General features: G+C 36.6%; 1 protein-coding gene across 1 annotated transcript in view; it reads left to right on the top strand.

The window, feature by feature from the left end:
- The window catches only part of skib (v-ski avian sarcoma viral oncogene homolog b), a 45,571-nt gene extending 31,796 nt beyond the window's left edge, over positions 1-13,775 (top strand). Inside the window, exons 2-7 of the mRNA XM_072666462.1 lie at positions 3,862-3,975; positions 4,826-4,929; positions 5,406-5,650; positions 8,361-8,593; positions 8,835-9,065; positions 11,631-13,775. Coding sequence (XP_072522563.1) covers positions 3,862-3,975; positions 4,826-4,929; positions 5,406-5,650; positions 8,361-8,593; positions 8,835-9,065; positions 11,631-11,849 — 1,146 coding nt within the window. The 3' untranslated portion in view covers positions 11,850-13,775. The remainder of the gene's footprint in view (positions 1-3,861; positions 3,976-4,825; positions 4,930-5,405; positions 5,651-8,360; positions 8,594-8,834; positions 9,066-11,630) is intronic.
- The last annotated feature ends 2,815 nt before the right edge of the window (positions 13,776-16,590 follow it).

The following is a 16,590-nucleotide window of genomic DNA, read 5'->3' as shown; positions in this document are numbered from 1 at the left end:
GAAATAAATACTGACAGACTGATTTAATCTACCTACTTTGCTAAACTTTCAGTGAATTAATGACTTGATGTGTGTGTGGAAAAGCCAAATATGTGTGCTACCTGCCTAAAGTTATATTTATTACGTTTGTGATCAAGATGGCACTAAGAGATGGTGAGGAAAATAATGTGGTGAGGAAAAGAATGTGGTGCAACTAGTAAACATTTCCTAATAAATGGAACAACAGCAACATTTTGTAATACAACATTTTTAGTAATCTGAATCAGGCTAGACTTTACAACCCTGTAGCTTCATATTTTTAGACATTTATGTGTTATATGTTCCCTTGGCCTCAGCCTGTGTGTGTGTGTGTGAGAGAGAAAGAGAGAGAGAGACTTCAAAGCAGTGCAGCACAATGGGCCTCTGAAAGGCCATAGGATTGAATGGCCACTTCAGAAGGCTGTACTTGGCCTTCAAGTTTAAATTCCTACACACACACACACACACACACACACCATTCAGGGGCTACACATACAGTTCCCACAGATCTGCAAGCCAAAGCAAACTATGTGGCTTTATTCATTTATTCACTCACTCATTTATTCATTTGGTCATTCTTTTACTTGCTCATTCACTCACTCATTTGAACCGTTCAGTTTTACTTAAAAAGTCTTACTAAAAAGTCCTACCCTGAGAATAATTCCAACGTCCACATATTTTGTTGTAATGTCAGCACTCATTATTACTCACTAGGCTTTAAACTTTGAACCTTTCAGGTGTTTAAAACAATTTTGAGCCAGAAGAGTTTCAATGTGTGCTTTTAACAATAGTTTGGAATTCTCTGATGTGTGTGTGGTTTTGCCCAGCTCTTTGATACTGCCTGTGTTACATGTTTGTCATATGTCTGGCTGTTTGATGTTCCGGTGAGCAAAAGCCACGTCACTGCAATCTCCCTCCTTCTCTCTCTCTCTCTCTCTCTCTCTCTCTCTCTCTCACACACACACTGAGCTTCGGGTGGTGTCTGGAGTGTGTGTAGTATGTTTTGTCTGGGCTCTGTGCTTTTCCTGGAACTGCAAACCTCAGGGAAGGAACAGCAGTAGACAGTCAGGCTGTGTGCGTGTGTGTGTGTGTTGGGGGGATGTTTGAGTAATGTTTTGATTTTGCCCATCCGCAGTTTGTTGAGAGAAAGAGAAAAAAGAAGTTGACCTCTTTCCTTGTAGACAGGCGATAAGGCTTAGAAAGGATTTGGAGTGTGATATGTTACCAAAGGTCAAACACATCTACAGTCCACAGTAGGGCAGGGCAATAGTCCTTTAAAACATTGCAGAGAAGTCTGTTTTAAGTATCTAGTAGTTTTCATCATCATTCATTTTACATGTTTATTTTGGAACATATTAGACATTGCTTTCATGAATTTTCTTTTTTTTTCCAAGTTACATGATTTATCACGTAGGCGAGTTGTAGTCGATCAGCAGAGAGATTGTTGATCTGACACTGACATTTTTTTAAATAAAGAGTGAGAGATACTTTGCTAACATTGCAAACAAGCACTGGGGTATCACCAATCTTATTTTGTTAACAATATACAAGTATCTAGATACATGTGTCTACTGAAATGAGATTTGTGACAGTGTGAGTTGTGTGACTAATGGTTTTAAGTTAATGTAGCATCTCCAGTTGTTAAACAAAAGAAGCAAACTTTAGATACCAGACATGTTTTGGCTGTGTCTGAGGTGAGTGATAAATCTTATTAATTTGATTTTGTTTCATGTTTTTATAACTACTGTCACCATCAGAGAAATAAAAATAGCTCGTTATATCTCAGATTGTGATAAATGGAGATTTTGTGCATCCAAGGCTGACTCCGGGTGGGCTTTCTTAAACATCTAAACAACTCCGAAAGTTAAAGTGGTATTGATCAATAACAAAAGTTCAACTTTTTCTCTTTGTGTATGTTCTTACTGTCTAATGTTAACAGAACAAAATAAGCTCTTTAAGCATAGAGTAGCAGCGCTCAGGAAGCATAGAACCATCACATTTAGCATTCAAATAATGTAATGTTAACATGAAATTGCATTCAGGCTAGCATATTCACAAAAATGTGAAACCACTTTGATTTTGCGGTTAGGACTGACTTTCTCAGCTCAGTGATCTGGTAAATGTTTTTACTGTGATTCACAGACTAATATGCACTTGGTCACAGTTTATGTTCTGACCTAGTGTGAAATTTACTAAATGTAAGTTGCAGCACTTTCTACTGCTGCCTTGTAAGTCTAGAATTACTCGTTTCGCAGAGATGTTAACTCCCAAACAGGGCCCAAAATTGCACTGACACTTATAAAAATCTTCAATATGACATGCTGTAGTGTTGCTCCGAGCTATATGTAGTTTAGCCAAGTTACACCAAACATGTTTGTTTTGCTGTGAAATCATTTTTTGGGGGTATTGTATTTGTTTCATTCACTGTGAACTATGCAGCTGGTTTATATGTGTGTATATTTGTATATATACAGTATGTAGATATTATAACATTTTGAGTGATGAAGTATTGAGTCTACAAGAGGTTTCTCTCTTTAAACTGTTGAAGTGTTCTTCAACATTAAATGATGTGTGTGTGTGTGTGGTGCTCTAGCTCCAAGGATTTTTGTGCTAACCACTCTAGTCAGAGGTTGAGTTTTAAAAAGCGAGAAAGAGGGTGTGTTTGTGTGTGTATGTGTAAGTGTGGACTCCAGACAGCCACAGTCGCACCACACAGAGCAGTGCCCTGTGATAAAAGGAGCAGCTTATTATTATAGTCCAGAACTGCAAAGGCAAGGAGAAAAAAGACAAGCAAGAGGAAAAGAGTGGGAGAAAGGAAGGAGGTTAAGAAAAAGGAGAGAGAAATGAAATGAAAGATATAGGAATAAGAGAAGGGGGGGGGGCGAATAGCGAAAAAATGAGAGAGTGTGGGAAAAGAGTTTGTAAAAGCCTGGCTATTGGCTCAGTGTGCTGTTGCTCCATTAGAAACATGACCAACACCTCCTTCTGGTGGTTAAGCATCAGAACTGCACTGTCCTGCTTACTTAATTTCTTAAAACTTCAGCACTCACTTGGATCGTATCTGCCTGATGCAAAGTGTGTGCCAGAGTTAGCCTTGGAGTAAAACAAAGATACACATACTCACATATTACACACTAGTTGGTTATAAACATGGTTTTGCCTACTTTCTAACACATTTATGCTGAGCTGAACTTACTGAAGTAGCCTGCACTAACACTGGCACTGCAGTTTAAATTCCTGTGTTTAAGTTAGAGAAAAAGCAGGTCTAGGCAGGTTTTTAGAAATACAAAAAGTAAACACATCCTGCACTGGCAAGTGGTGACCTGAGGGCAGCTAGATTACTCACTGTCAGCCTTTATGCCTTTAATGTCCTGATGGCTTTCTTTTTGTATGAATGAATGCCTGTACTGTTTTTTTTTCCTCCTTTCTTTTTCGCAGATGGTAGCTTATACTCAGTTTCAAATGTTCGCTGCAGGCTCTAAAGGGTGTGTGTGTGTGTGTGTGTGTGTGTGTGTGTGTGTGTGTGTATGTGTACATGCATGTTTGTGTGCCCACCCTAAGCAATGTCACATCAACCCAACCTGATACTATGTTGTGAACTGTGTGCTACTGTATATTAGGTTTCTTAAGCCTTAACTGCAAGGTTTTACAACAGAAATGTTTTTTATAGCAATTGTATTTGATATATTGATACTGTATAATAGCATGGTAATTGGACAGAATATAAAGATAATATTTTACACATATTTCTGTCCATTATAAAGTACATAATACATGATAAATAAATACAGCAAATATAGGGTCAAGGGTTGCTATTAACATCTTTCATCTTTTCTTTCACAGACATATAGTCCCATACCATCCAAGAAATCCAAACAGGAACCTTCACATTCACCGTCTGAAGAAAAAGAAAAGCAAGCTGATTGGCTACAGTATCTGACCGTGTCCACAAACAAGGTTGGTATTTCTGAAACTGTATTGCAGAACTGTCACTGCATCAGTGGTCAAAGAAAGTATCTAATTTAAAATGAGGATGAATGTATTTTCCTTGCCACTACCGTTGACTTGATTTGAATCTTGCATGAACCACAAATATTCTTGTTAAAAATCAGGATTATTAATAAGATGGCAACACAATCAGCTATCTTGTAAACAGTGTAGTAGCAGTGTTTGTCGATATACTGTACTTCGGTATTAGTCAACACTGTTAACTTCAAACAATTTAGTTTTGTTGTGTGCACCATGCGTGTTGCACTAGTGAGAAAGCTTTCCATTATTATTTGCATAATCACTTGAAGGTTTCAAGCAATTATGTAGAATTTGTACTTTAAAATAACAGCTTTAAAACAATTGCTCCAGTGACGTGTAGAATACTGTTATAGAGAATAGAGAAAATAGTGTGTCTGTTATTCCCACTCCGGGCTCAGCACGTCTGCTAACTGCACTGAGGTACTCTGGTGAAGCAGGCAAGAAAACACTTGTTAGAACTGCATAACGTTGCATAACTTGAGTCATATTAGTGTCAAATTCGGTAATATTACTATACTGCAACGGTCCATGTGTTTCTTTTATTTTAAGTGACAGTTTTGTACCTATAGCTTGTCTAGAAATGCATGTGTAAAATGTAGCATTGAAGGTGTCTCAGATTATGCTCCCAGATTGTAGAGGAAACCTAGGATCAAGAAAAACACAGTTCTCACATAATGCTCATTTAAAGTAAATGTTTTAAATGTGTTTCTCTCTAACATTTTATGTTAATATGTTTGTTGTGTAAGAAAAGTCTCTAACATGCTTTGTTCCTGATCAGGATCTGAAGCAGCTACAATTTAAGCAGCGACCATCAGCATTCCGACCGTGGAGTCCCAGAGTTCCATCCTCTGAAAGAGCAGCACTCAGCCACAAGCATGACCGGTGCGTGTGTACACTTCAACCATGCCAATTCACAGACATTCTTGGGCCTTTGCATAGGGAGATAGTAGTTATGTATTTTGGAACTGTCACATTTAAAGGCAACATCACTAACACTGCATTGGTAAATGGTTATTTGATGTGGAATAAGAAAGAGTAATATAGTCCATCTTTTTCTGTACCTCATTTTTTTTTAGATGGAAATGCAGTATGACACAAAACATTGGGAAAGAATGAGATATTTGAGTTAGAAAATAAAAATATGTGAGCATTTTTACAACAGTAAAAGTAACCCCCAGTAAAAGTAACATTTTGTACTGGGATGTATTTGATTCAGTAAAAGCATGTAGTGTCATCAAATAAATAATTTTCAAATTCAAAAAAACATTTTTGGAGTACATAAGTTGTCCTTGGGAATGTTCTCTGCTATTCCATGTTGTGTGTTCAGAATGTTAGATTGTTTTTCTGGGATGTTTTAGATCGCTCACTAAAGGCCCTGACAGTTTGGCCCCTGGTGTGACTGTGGCCTCGGCTGGCCTGAGGAAGGATGAGACACCACAGGCTGCAGATTGTCAACTCACAGCCCCACTGGCCCTCACCTCCAGACCTGCCAAACACGAGCCATCTGGAGAGACCCAGACTTTGCCTACAGCACGGCTCAATCAGCCAGAGCAAAATGACTCAGATTCTGATGCTGAGATTGAAGTGGACAACTGTGACGAAGGTAATTTCACAAAGAAGCCATTTGGGCTCCACAGTATATTTAATATGTTAATCATGATCATTGGCCTTTGCAATCCTGATGGTTTCAATATGCAGATAAGCTTCAAAACAATCATAGAATGTGAACTCTAAGCATTCCCACCAGTCACAGGTGTTCTTTGGGTGTTTTGACTAGGCAACACACACACATGAGCCACTTATTTTACTAAAAAAGTAATCTAGTCCTTAACAACATCCCATTTTGTACTAGGATGCTGTACCCAAAACTCTTTAAAAGTAAAAGTATTGCAAAAGTATTTATATTTTGTCACCTTACAACCACAAACTTAAATGTATTTGAGATTTTAAGTGATAAACAAAGTAGCACATGATTGTGAAGTGGAACAAAAATTACACATGGTTTAAAAATTTTTAATCAAATAAAAATCTGAAAAGTGTGATGTGCAAAAGTATTCAGCATCAATACTTGCCACCTTTGGCTGCAATTACAGTCTTTTGGGGATTGTCTCTACCAGCTTTGCGCATCTAGAGACTGAGATTGTTGCCATTATTTTTTTGAAAAATGGCTCAAGCTCAGCCAAGTTGAATGGAGAGTGTCTTTGAACAGCAGTTTTCATGTCTTGCCACAGATGCTCAATGGGATGTAGTTTGACTGGGCCATTTTAACACATGAATATTCTTTGATCCATTCCACGGTAACTCTGGTGATGTATTTTAGGGTCATTGTCTTGCTGGAAGGTAAATCTCCTTCCCAATCTTAAGCCTTTGCAGCCTCCAACAGGTTTTCTTACATGATTGCCTTGTGTTTAGCTTCATCCATCTTCCCATCAACTCTGAGCAGCCTCCCTGTCTCTGCTGAAGAAAAACATCCCCACAACATGATACAACCACTACCATGTTTCACAGTGGGGATGGTGTGTTCAGGGTGATGAGCAGTACAACTTTTCTGCCACACTTACCTGCCACTTAGCATTTAGGCCAAAAAGTTGAACTTTGCTCTCATCAGACCACAGCTTCTTCCATTTGTTTGCTGTGTCCCCTACATGGCTTATGCAAACTGCAAACAGCACTTCTTATGTCTTTCTTTCAACAATGTTCAACTTATTGCCACTCTTTCATAAAGGCCAGATTTGTGGAGTGAACAATTTATAGTTGTCCTGTGCACAGATTCTTCCACGTGAGCTGTTGATTTCTGCAGCTCCTCCAGAGTGACAATTGGCCTCTTGGCTGCTTCTCTGACCAGTGCTCTCCTTGCTTAATCTGTCAGTTTGGGTGGATGGCCAAATCTTGGTAGATTTACAGTTGTAGAAAGCTGTTTCCATTTTTGGATGATGGATTGAACAGTACTCCTTGGGATGCTCAAAGCTTGTTTTTCAAATATGTTTTTATAACCCTGCTTAAAACATCTCCTCAACTTTATCTCTGACCTGTCTGGTGAGTTCCTTGGTCTTCATGATGCTGATGTGTGAAGATGCTTTAAACCACTTATGCCTTCACAGAACATGTGTATTTATACTGAGACTAAATTACACACAGCTGGAATCTATTCACTAATTAAGTGGCTTCTAAAGGCAATTTATTGCACTGGAATTTATTTAGGGGTATCAGAGTAAAGGGTGCTGCATACTTTTGCACATCACACTTTTCAGATTTTTATTTGATTTAACTTTTGAAAATGTATAATTTCTGTTCCACTTCACAATTATGTGCTACTTTGTGTTGGTCCATCACTTAAAATCTCAATAAAATACATTTAAGTTTGTGGTTGTAAGGTGACAAAATGTGAATACTTTTGCAACCCACTGTAAATTATTCTGACAAACTAACATGTTGGCTCTAACAACAAGCCTATGTTGATGAATACTTTAAGTCTGTACTACCTGCAACTATAGTGAAGTATAGTGAACAATTAACATTCACTCCTTTGATTCTTCATCACGTTAGATGTTATAACGCTCATATGAGACACTTTATAATATTAATATCATTTTTAATTACAATAGTTCAATAGATAATAATTTTTTTTAAATTAACCTTATCTCCCAGGCTTACTTTTTTTGGTGTGCCAGTAATAAGGAGAATCACTGTCGTTCATTAATATCCATTGCGAATCTGTTATTAACATTATAGATGTCCTGTGGTAAAATTACATTGCTCCACCTCCCTGTACAAAATGTTTTGTCTGAATAAGCCTTTAGTCCTTAACTGATCCTGTATTAATTTTTACCTCGATTTCTGTTTAATCTTAAACATTGGTAAAGATGTTATAAAAGTCCAAATATCTTTTTGTACACATTATCAGAACACAATATATCATAGTACATAGTAGCAAAAGCAAAAATAAAAATTTAAATGTTACTTTTTCATAGTATTATTCAGCCTTAGAAGACAAACTCTAGTTCAGAACTTGATGGACCCTTCAGTTAGTCTGTGTTTTATTCTCTGTTAGGCCCATAGACAATACTCTGCAGAACAATTAAAGTCTTTTTAAACAGTTCAACAGTTTAGGGACTTAAGTTGTATTTCACTTTAATTGAGATTATTTATTTTATTTTTTTCAACTGTGGGTTTTATTTTTTTCCAATGTAGAATTAATTGATGATCCTGTGAAATGTAAACGACAGAGCTATGCAAAAAGTATTGATAGACTAAACATGATGGTATATTAATGCAGCTGAGGATGCTAAATCTTTTTCATGTTTTTTTTGCAGACCCTCGCTCACACTCTTTCAGTACCGGAGTTACCTCAAGCCCAGCGGAAGTGTGTGATGTCCGGCTGAAAGCAGCCGGGCCGACAGAGCTGGAGGCACTGCGGCAAACACTATACAGTGACCTGAGTTCCAGAGAGGCCAGAGAGAGGTTCCTACAGGAGATTGTCCGCATGAGGGTCAAGCAGGAGGAAAAACTTACTGCTGCTCTGCAGGCCAAACGCACCCTTCAACAGGTAATATTAGTACAATTAGTGCTTAAAAGGCCATATCCTTTATTTGTGTCTCTGAGATCTAGTTATGACGTGCGTGCAGAATGCATTTTTGCATTATTTTGACAATATTTTTGAGTTTCTTTAGAAATTAACTGGCTCTTTGTTACTGTACATAAAACTGCTATATGTTAATGACCTTCTGTTCTGTTTCAGTTGAATTATTCAGTTGAATTATTAATTCTGTTTAACAATTCCATTCCAGGAATTAGAGTTTGTGAGGGCAACAAAGAAGGGCAGATTGCGGGAGGCCATCGAGGCCAAGCGCAACCTCCGAAAGGAAATTGAACGACTGAGAGTGGAGTGTGAGAAAAGGGTGCGTGACGCTAACGAATCGTGTGGCAGGCTGAGGCGGGAGGTGGAGCGAGAGCGGCAGCTCCGAGTGTGTGATAAAGGATGTGAGGCTGGACGACTGCGCGCAAAATACTCCACACAGGCAAGATGGATCAATTTGCTCAATGTCTTTACAATCTATTTTTGGTGACATTAAGCCTTAGAAGTTATTTGTGTCATTTTGCATAATTGTCATTACATTTACATTTGATATACATTCTAAATTAACATATTTATATGTAAAAAACATGGCAAGTTTTTCATCCTAAATGCACAAGACCATATGCACAATTCCAGTTAAAATAAAATATCTTTTCTTTAACTTATATTTTCTTATACAAATACACATATACTATTAATATTAGGTGGTTTCTGCAGTTTTTTACAGTAACGAATGAGTAAATAATAGTAAATTTTGTATAATACTGTGGTTTAACCTAGATTAACATCACAGCACATTAGTTGGCAAAATAAGAGGTGAAATATCTTAGGCAGCAAGTGAACAGTAAGTTGTTGAAGGTGATGTGTTAAAAACAGGATCAATGGGCAAGCATAAGAATCTGAGACACTTTTGACAAGATCCAAATTGTGTTGGCTAGCTGACTGGGTCAGAGCATCTCCAAAACGTTGCGCTGTTTTGTGGGGTGTTTCCGGTATGCAGTGGTCAGTACATACCAAAAATGGTCCAAGAAAGGACAACCTGTGAACCAGTGGTAGGGTCATGGGTGCCTAAGACCCATTGATGCAATCCATGAAAGCCCCACCTCAGACCTTACAGGATCTGCTGCTAACATCTTGGTGCCAGATAGCAAAAAACACCTTCAGAGGTCTTGTAGAGTTCATGCCTTGAATGGTCAGATTTGTTTTGGTTGCACAAGGGGACCTACTAAATATTAGGCAGGTTGTACTAATGAAATGGTCAATCAGTGTATATACAGTAATATGCAAAATTACTGTTACTGTAAAGCGAGCTAAGCGAGTAAAAGATTTCCAAAAGGCATGAAATTAAAGATAACATTAATTTCTTCAATATTTTAAGCAATATAATTTATTTATTTCTATTTCCAGTTTTAAATAATGGTCAGCAGGGACATAACCAACCCCTCTTTTAGTTTTTTTTTTTATTTTAATTTTAATTTTAATTTGTATATGGTTAAACCAATTATTTTAACAACGCAAATACAGCAGCCCCCCCTTGCCTTGCAAAATAGTATGATCCAGCTTCTCTTTCTCTCAGTGCAACACCGCGCGCACACACATTCAGTGCTTTATTTGACTGGTGTTGTATGTCCTGTAAGTTTTGCAAAGGAGTATTTTGTATTTTATCACTCAGAACCAGCACATTGCAGTCATTATCAGCAGTCCATATTTCTGATGCACTCTTTATTCTGTTATATTTAGCTAGAAGTGATTATCTGACATTTTTTAAATTAAGCAGGCTAATGATGCAGGTGATCTGTTTACTGTTTAAAAAGAAGTGAGGGAAGGAATAGCTGCTGTGTCGTTGGTTGCCCTGTATGTTATTAAAGCTAAGGTGCTCAAGTAGTGCTGTCTGTATGTGTATGATAGATATGAAGAGATGATACTAACGTAACGTAACTGTGCATGTATGTGGTCAGCCAGTCAGCTATGGATATTTCCAGAAAAAAAGGCAGGTTCAGTTGAGAGAGTAAGGCCAACATGATCTTGATCATATGCTCAAAATCTGTTGATAATCGTATTAATATTGATAACTGATTATTAAAATTGGTGTGTCTGATCTAAATTATTCTAATTATTCTGTCATGACACACTCACCCCAAGTCTCATGCCCTGAATTTCTCTCATTCTCATCTGGTCACCCTTGCCCACAGAAGCTCATTATTCAGTGAGAAAAATGTGTCAAATTGATATGGATTTATTTATTTTTCTCTTTGATAAAATAGTCATTGTTTGTTGCATTTGATAATTGGTTAACAGCGCTGCAGGATAGAGAGCAAGAACGTAAAATCACAATGATTTGATGTCCTGTTTTCAAATGTGGATTCTCACCAACATTTTATGATACACTGATGTGGTGGTGTGTTAGTGTGTTTTGCATCAGTATGGCTAGATCAGACATAGCAGAGCTGCTGATGTTTTTAAACACCTCAGTGTTACTACTGGACTAAAAATAACCAAACCACAACTATCCAACCAAAACTATCCAGTCAACAGTGTCCTGTGGGCACCAATCTGTGATCATTGATGAAGAACTAGGAGATGAATAACACAAACTGTGCAGCAACAGATGAGCTTCTGTTTAAAGAGTTCTTCTTTTTAAAAGTTTTCTTATTTTTCCAGACATCAATGCTAGGCAGCTGCTTAGATAAGCTCATAGAGGCTGCTGAATGTCAGGACAATGTTTGAAGGGGTCAAGCTATAGCCCTAACAAGCCAATTGAAGGTCTTGGTAAAAGTTAAGAGAGCTCAAATCTTATGTGTGACCTTTTCACTCTATAATTGTACAATACAAAAACAATATAGTAATCTTGCTTAAAATGTTTATAAGAATGTTTTACCCTTCTTTCCTTCTCTGTCTTACCTTTCTTTCCTTCTCTATCGTTCCTAACCTCAGTTTTGTCTTTATTTTTTAAATGTTTTTTTTTTCTCTGTTCTCACTCATTCTCACTTCCTTTTTTTCTTTTCAGATTGAAGATTTGCAGGTGAAGTTACAGCAGGCAGAAGCTGATCGTGAGCAGTTGAGAGAGGAGTTGTTGAAGGAGCGTGAGGCGAGGCAGAGCCTAGAGAGAGCAGTGCTGCAACTACAGCAGCAACTTAACCACAACACACACACACAACATACACACACTCATGGGAGCCAGCAGCCAATAGGCAGCGAGAATGGAGATGCTGTGGATGCTTCTTAAAAAAATAAAATAACAAATACTCTGAGACATTTTTAGTTTTTTGATATGCCTCAAGTGAAATGAACAAAACAGATGTGATTAAACTACAAAGACTTGGGAGCAAAAAAAAAAAGAATACAAATACATGCATATTAGTTATTCGCTTGTGGACGGTTATAAATATGTGAACTGGAACAAGGTGTGTTTTTTATTTTACCTAAAGCAAATCCCTGACATTTTAACCATAACAGTTTAGATCAGCATTAAGTTTAATGATGACACTTCAGGCGGAAATCATTGTCACGCTGAACTGACAGACCCTGAGTTAGCTTCTCAAGCTAATCTGAGGAATTATATTTTGTTATAAGCTATTTAACACAGATACTTGAAAATATACAGAAAACAACTGTTTTCTAATTAGGAGTTGACAGTAGCAGATATTTGACCTGCTAGTGCCACATGATTTGTAAACGAAAAAGGTATTAAAAAAAAGCAGAATATACACAGGACATGCAGAATTTCACTACATATTATAATGTTTATAATGCTTACTTCATGTTTTAGCCATATAATTTGCATGAGCAGCAGTGCTATATGTATTTTCTGGGCAGGATTTTATTATAAACATGCATACCAGTTTATGTATGTATATATATATATATATATATATATATATATATATATATATATATATATATATATATATAGTTTTGTATTCATATTTTTACCACCATATTAACCCCTTAATTTACACCCTATAGTACTGGCAGTTATGATTGTGGATTTTAACCCCCCATTTTTCCTTACAGTATCTTTTTAAGCAAGTATTATTTTTGCCTCTCTGTACAAATCTCGGTTCTGTTGAAATGAACAGAACTATGGAGGACTTTTTTGTGGAGGAATATTTTAACTGTTCAAAAGGTCATTGAATAGAATCAAAACGTCTTTTTATTTGGTACATTATCATTAGGGAATGCTATTCTCTTTCAAATGTTCATTTTAGTCACTGGTTCTAGGGCTTGTTTAAGAAAAAAAAAAGTTTATGGAAATAACATTTCTACTTATATACAAAAATATGGATATATATTTTTTTACTTTACCAAAAAAGAATTGCACTTTGAGAAATAAAGAATTGTACTGTGCATTTTATGCCCTCTGTTTTTTTTTTTGTTTGTTTTGTTTTTTTGTTTTTTTTTCAAATGTCAAACCACAAAAGCTAGTTTAAAAACCATTTTCATACATTTGTTACTTATGTAAATAACACATCAATTTAGTGGAGAATTATTGTAAATAAGATAGTTGTCAGTGTGCTTGCTTTCTCTTGTTATAGCTGAACTATTGTTTTGTTTTGTTTGTTTTTGCTCTCAAACAGTATATACTGTATGTTTTGAGATTTTTTTTATTCTAAAGCAAAAACAAAAAAAATTACCACATTTTCAACCAGAGGGCATTTACTGTAGAAAATTCTTGTAATATAATAACGTGGGAAAATGTTAAATCAGTATATTTCTGGTTAATTCCAGTCTTTTTGAAAAACACTTTAATACCTTACCAAAGCAACTCTTTTCAGATTTCTCTAGAAAAAGCCCAGGTGTGTAACTGACATATTGTAAATAATATGTGATGTTTTTATTTCTCTTTTTAACCAGGAGCCCCTTTTGTATTCAGACCTATTTGCATTTGTGCAGTTATGCAGTATATCTTACTTTATTTATTCGGGGTGATTTTCTAGCAGCCCTTTTGTGTACTGTTTGCTTGCTTTTTTGTTTTTACAGCTCCATTCCTCTGTGCTTTAATCCATCCAATGTACTATACACACACATACTATACACACACATGTTCAGGCTTGGCTCATTGTCTTGGTATTGATGTGGCTCTTTTTGGCCGATTGTTTTTGTTTTCCTTGCATATATTTCCCAATAAATAAAAAAAAACAATGAGTATTGACATTTCGACTCATATTCATTCCACATTATTCACACAAACAACGACAGTTTGTTCACAGAAATGTTACGTGAATATACCCTTTGTTCATAATATCTTGACAACCATTCCAATTAATTAGTATGTTCAGTTAGTTTAAAATACATCTATTGTTGACAGGTTATACATAGCTTTTATAATCTCCATTGGAAAGCATTTCCAAAAGGGATGCTTTGGAGGAGCTGTGCATGATAAGGTCAAGAATGCCACATTTTTGCTAGAAGGGTATAAAGCCACCCAGCTTTTGCAGCGGCATTTGGTGTTGTAAAGCAAAATATTATATAATATTGTGTTATGTTTGGAATGTTGGCTTGTGACAAGTGCATCAACTCATGACTGAAACACTAGGTTTCATTTGGTATTTATATGCACTTTGAATACTTCTATACTTCAAAATGGCCCTATATTACAGTGGAAAGACAATAAAAAGTTGTATTGTGTGAAATGGTATGAAATCAGTACTCAGGGTGAATTGTATTAGGAAAAGTATTGTAACACCTACACATTACACATACCGGAGCTTTTATCCCATTCTAAATCCAAAGACATTAATACGGAGTTGGTTCCCCTTTGAATAACATATATAACATCTTCCACTCTTCTGGGAAGGGTTTATACATTATTTTAGCGTGTTTAGCGAGCATTTATGGGTCAGACGTTAATGTAGAGAGACTGGCCTACAATCTCTGTTCTAGTTCAGCCCAAAAGCGTTTGACCACCACTCTAGTCAATGCTTGGCATTGTGCTTGGTGGTGTAAGGCTTGCATGCAGCTGCTTGTCAATGGGAACCCATGCCATGAAGCTCCCGATGCACAGTTGTGCTAATGCCAATACCAGGAGAGGTTTGGAAGTCTGCAGTTATTGAGTCAGCAGAGCGTTAGCAACTATGCACACTATGTGCTGAGCTTAGCACTCGACAACCCACTCTGTAACTTTACATGGTCTGCCACTTGTAGATCCTACAATTTTCCACTTTTCAATAATACCACTCACAGTTGTAACCAGCTTACTTGTTACAACGGTGATATCCCCAACCTTGAATGTAGCACTCCTTAAAAGGTGCACCATTAGACCTTTAAGTCCCTCACGTGCCTTTAGTGGGTACATTTACAGTGGACTGCAAATTCTGGGCACCTCTGGTCAAAGGTGTTGTTGCTGTGAATAGTTAAATGATTAGAAGATGATCTAATCTTCAAAAAGGAAATTAGTACCATGTATATATTTGGGCCCCCTAAGAGATTCCAGCTCTCAGAACAACTTTATTTAAGTTCTTTTGATTAGCTAACCTTGATTAGCTTTAGCAGACTCTGTAGCGACATCTATAAAAATATACCCTTCATTCAAGACATCAGAAAAAACGTTTGATCTCACCACAAGGTTTGAGTCAGGTTAAGGTTTCAAAGGAACATCTGAACATGCCTGTTTAGACGGATGAAGTTAATATAAATGATAAAATACGTGTTAGTATTAATAAATAGAAAAAGGTCCAGGTTTTCATGAAAATAGCACCTGTCTAACCGTAAAGCACGGGGTGGGATTGACCGTGCTTTGGATTTGTGCTGTAGCCAGTCACATAGGGAACATTTCTCTGGTAGAGAGAAGAATAATGAATTAATACCAGCAGATTCTCACACATATGTAAAAACGCTGATCATGAAAAGAGGATGGCTTGCACAGAAGAATGATGATCCTAAATGTAACAAAATTCATAAAAGCTCTAACAATCTGAAATGTCGAACAAACTGAAATGTTCTGAAACAAGCTTTGGTTAAAGTAAATATAGTAAATGTGTTGTGTTGGTTGTTGGTACATATTTTTCCCAAAATTAAGTAAAATTTTTTACATTTACTTAACACAGTGGCTTCAAGTAATGTTATCAAATATCTATTAAGCTAAATCCAATCAACTTTGCAGAGAGAGAGAGGGAACAGTTCTATCAACAGCCTGCTTTTACGGCATAGTTTAACTAATCTTTTGGTTACAGTAATTTCACCATAGTGTGTTTTTTCATATTTTTTAAAGCTACTTTATTATGTCTGTGCATTATGACAAATCAATCTGAGGAGTCTTTTAATAATAAGTACTGGCTAATAATAAAAGTCTTATTTTACTTTTTATACAACACAACCTCACAATACACATTTCAAGTACATTACAAGTTGTGCATTATAATTACATTATAATTTATACATACACTGTACAAATAGATTTGTGAATCAATAAGAAATGAAGCTGATTACTAATATTACTTTCTTTGTAAATTGTTGAAGTTTAAAAAAAAATCATTTTAAAAGCAAGGGACACGTGTCCACAAGCATTTTAGGCAGTGCAAGCCACAGTTTCTTTGTCTTTGAGTCATCCTGAGTAGCATGAAAATCTTCCATTGGGAATAAAGCCCGGGCTTCATCCTGGATTAGAGGTTTAGAGACTTGCTGACATGTGTTGCTCCTCAATCAGCTCCTCCACAGCCTGGACTGCAGCATGGCTGACCAGAACGGGATTAGAATCCAGAATATTAGGAATAAACTCACTTTCTATGGAATATTTTGACAGAGGAGTGCCAAAAAGCCAAACCAAAGAGACAGAATTGTTGGGGTTGGATGAAATCAGTCAGATGCCGATCTATAACACTGAGGTTTGTGATTCTGAACTAATGTTGGCTGACATCTTCTATAGTAGCATTAGTGCCACACATTAATTACAGATGTTCAAGTTTGATTTTAGTTTTAAGCTGCAGTTTTGCCAGGTATCCAAACTGTTTCATACAGGTCATAGCACC

The sequence above is a fragment of the Salminus brasiliensis genome, chromosome 21, assembly GCF_030463535.1.
Source record: "Salminus brasiliensis chromosome 21, fSalBra1.hap2, whole genome shotgun sequence".
NCBI lineage: Eukaryota > Metazoa > Chordata > Actinopteri > Characiformes > Bryconidae > Salminus > Salminus brasiliensis.
Note: the sequence above shows the minus strand (reverse complement) of the source record. Positions and strands in the feature narration are given on the sequence as shown.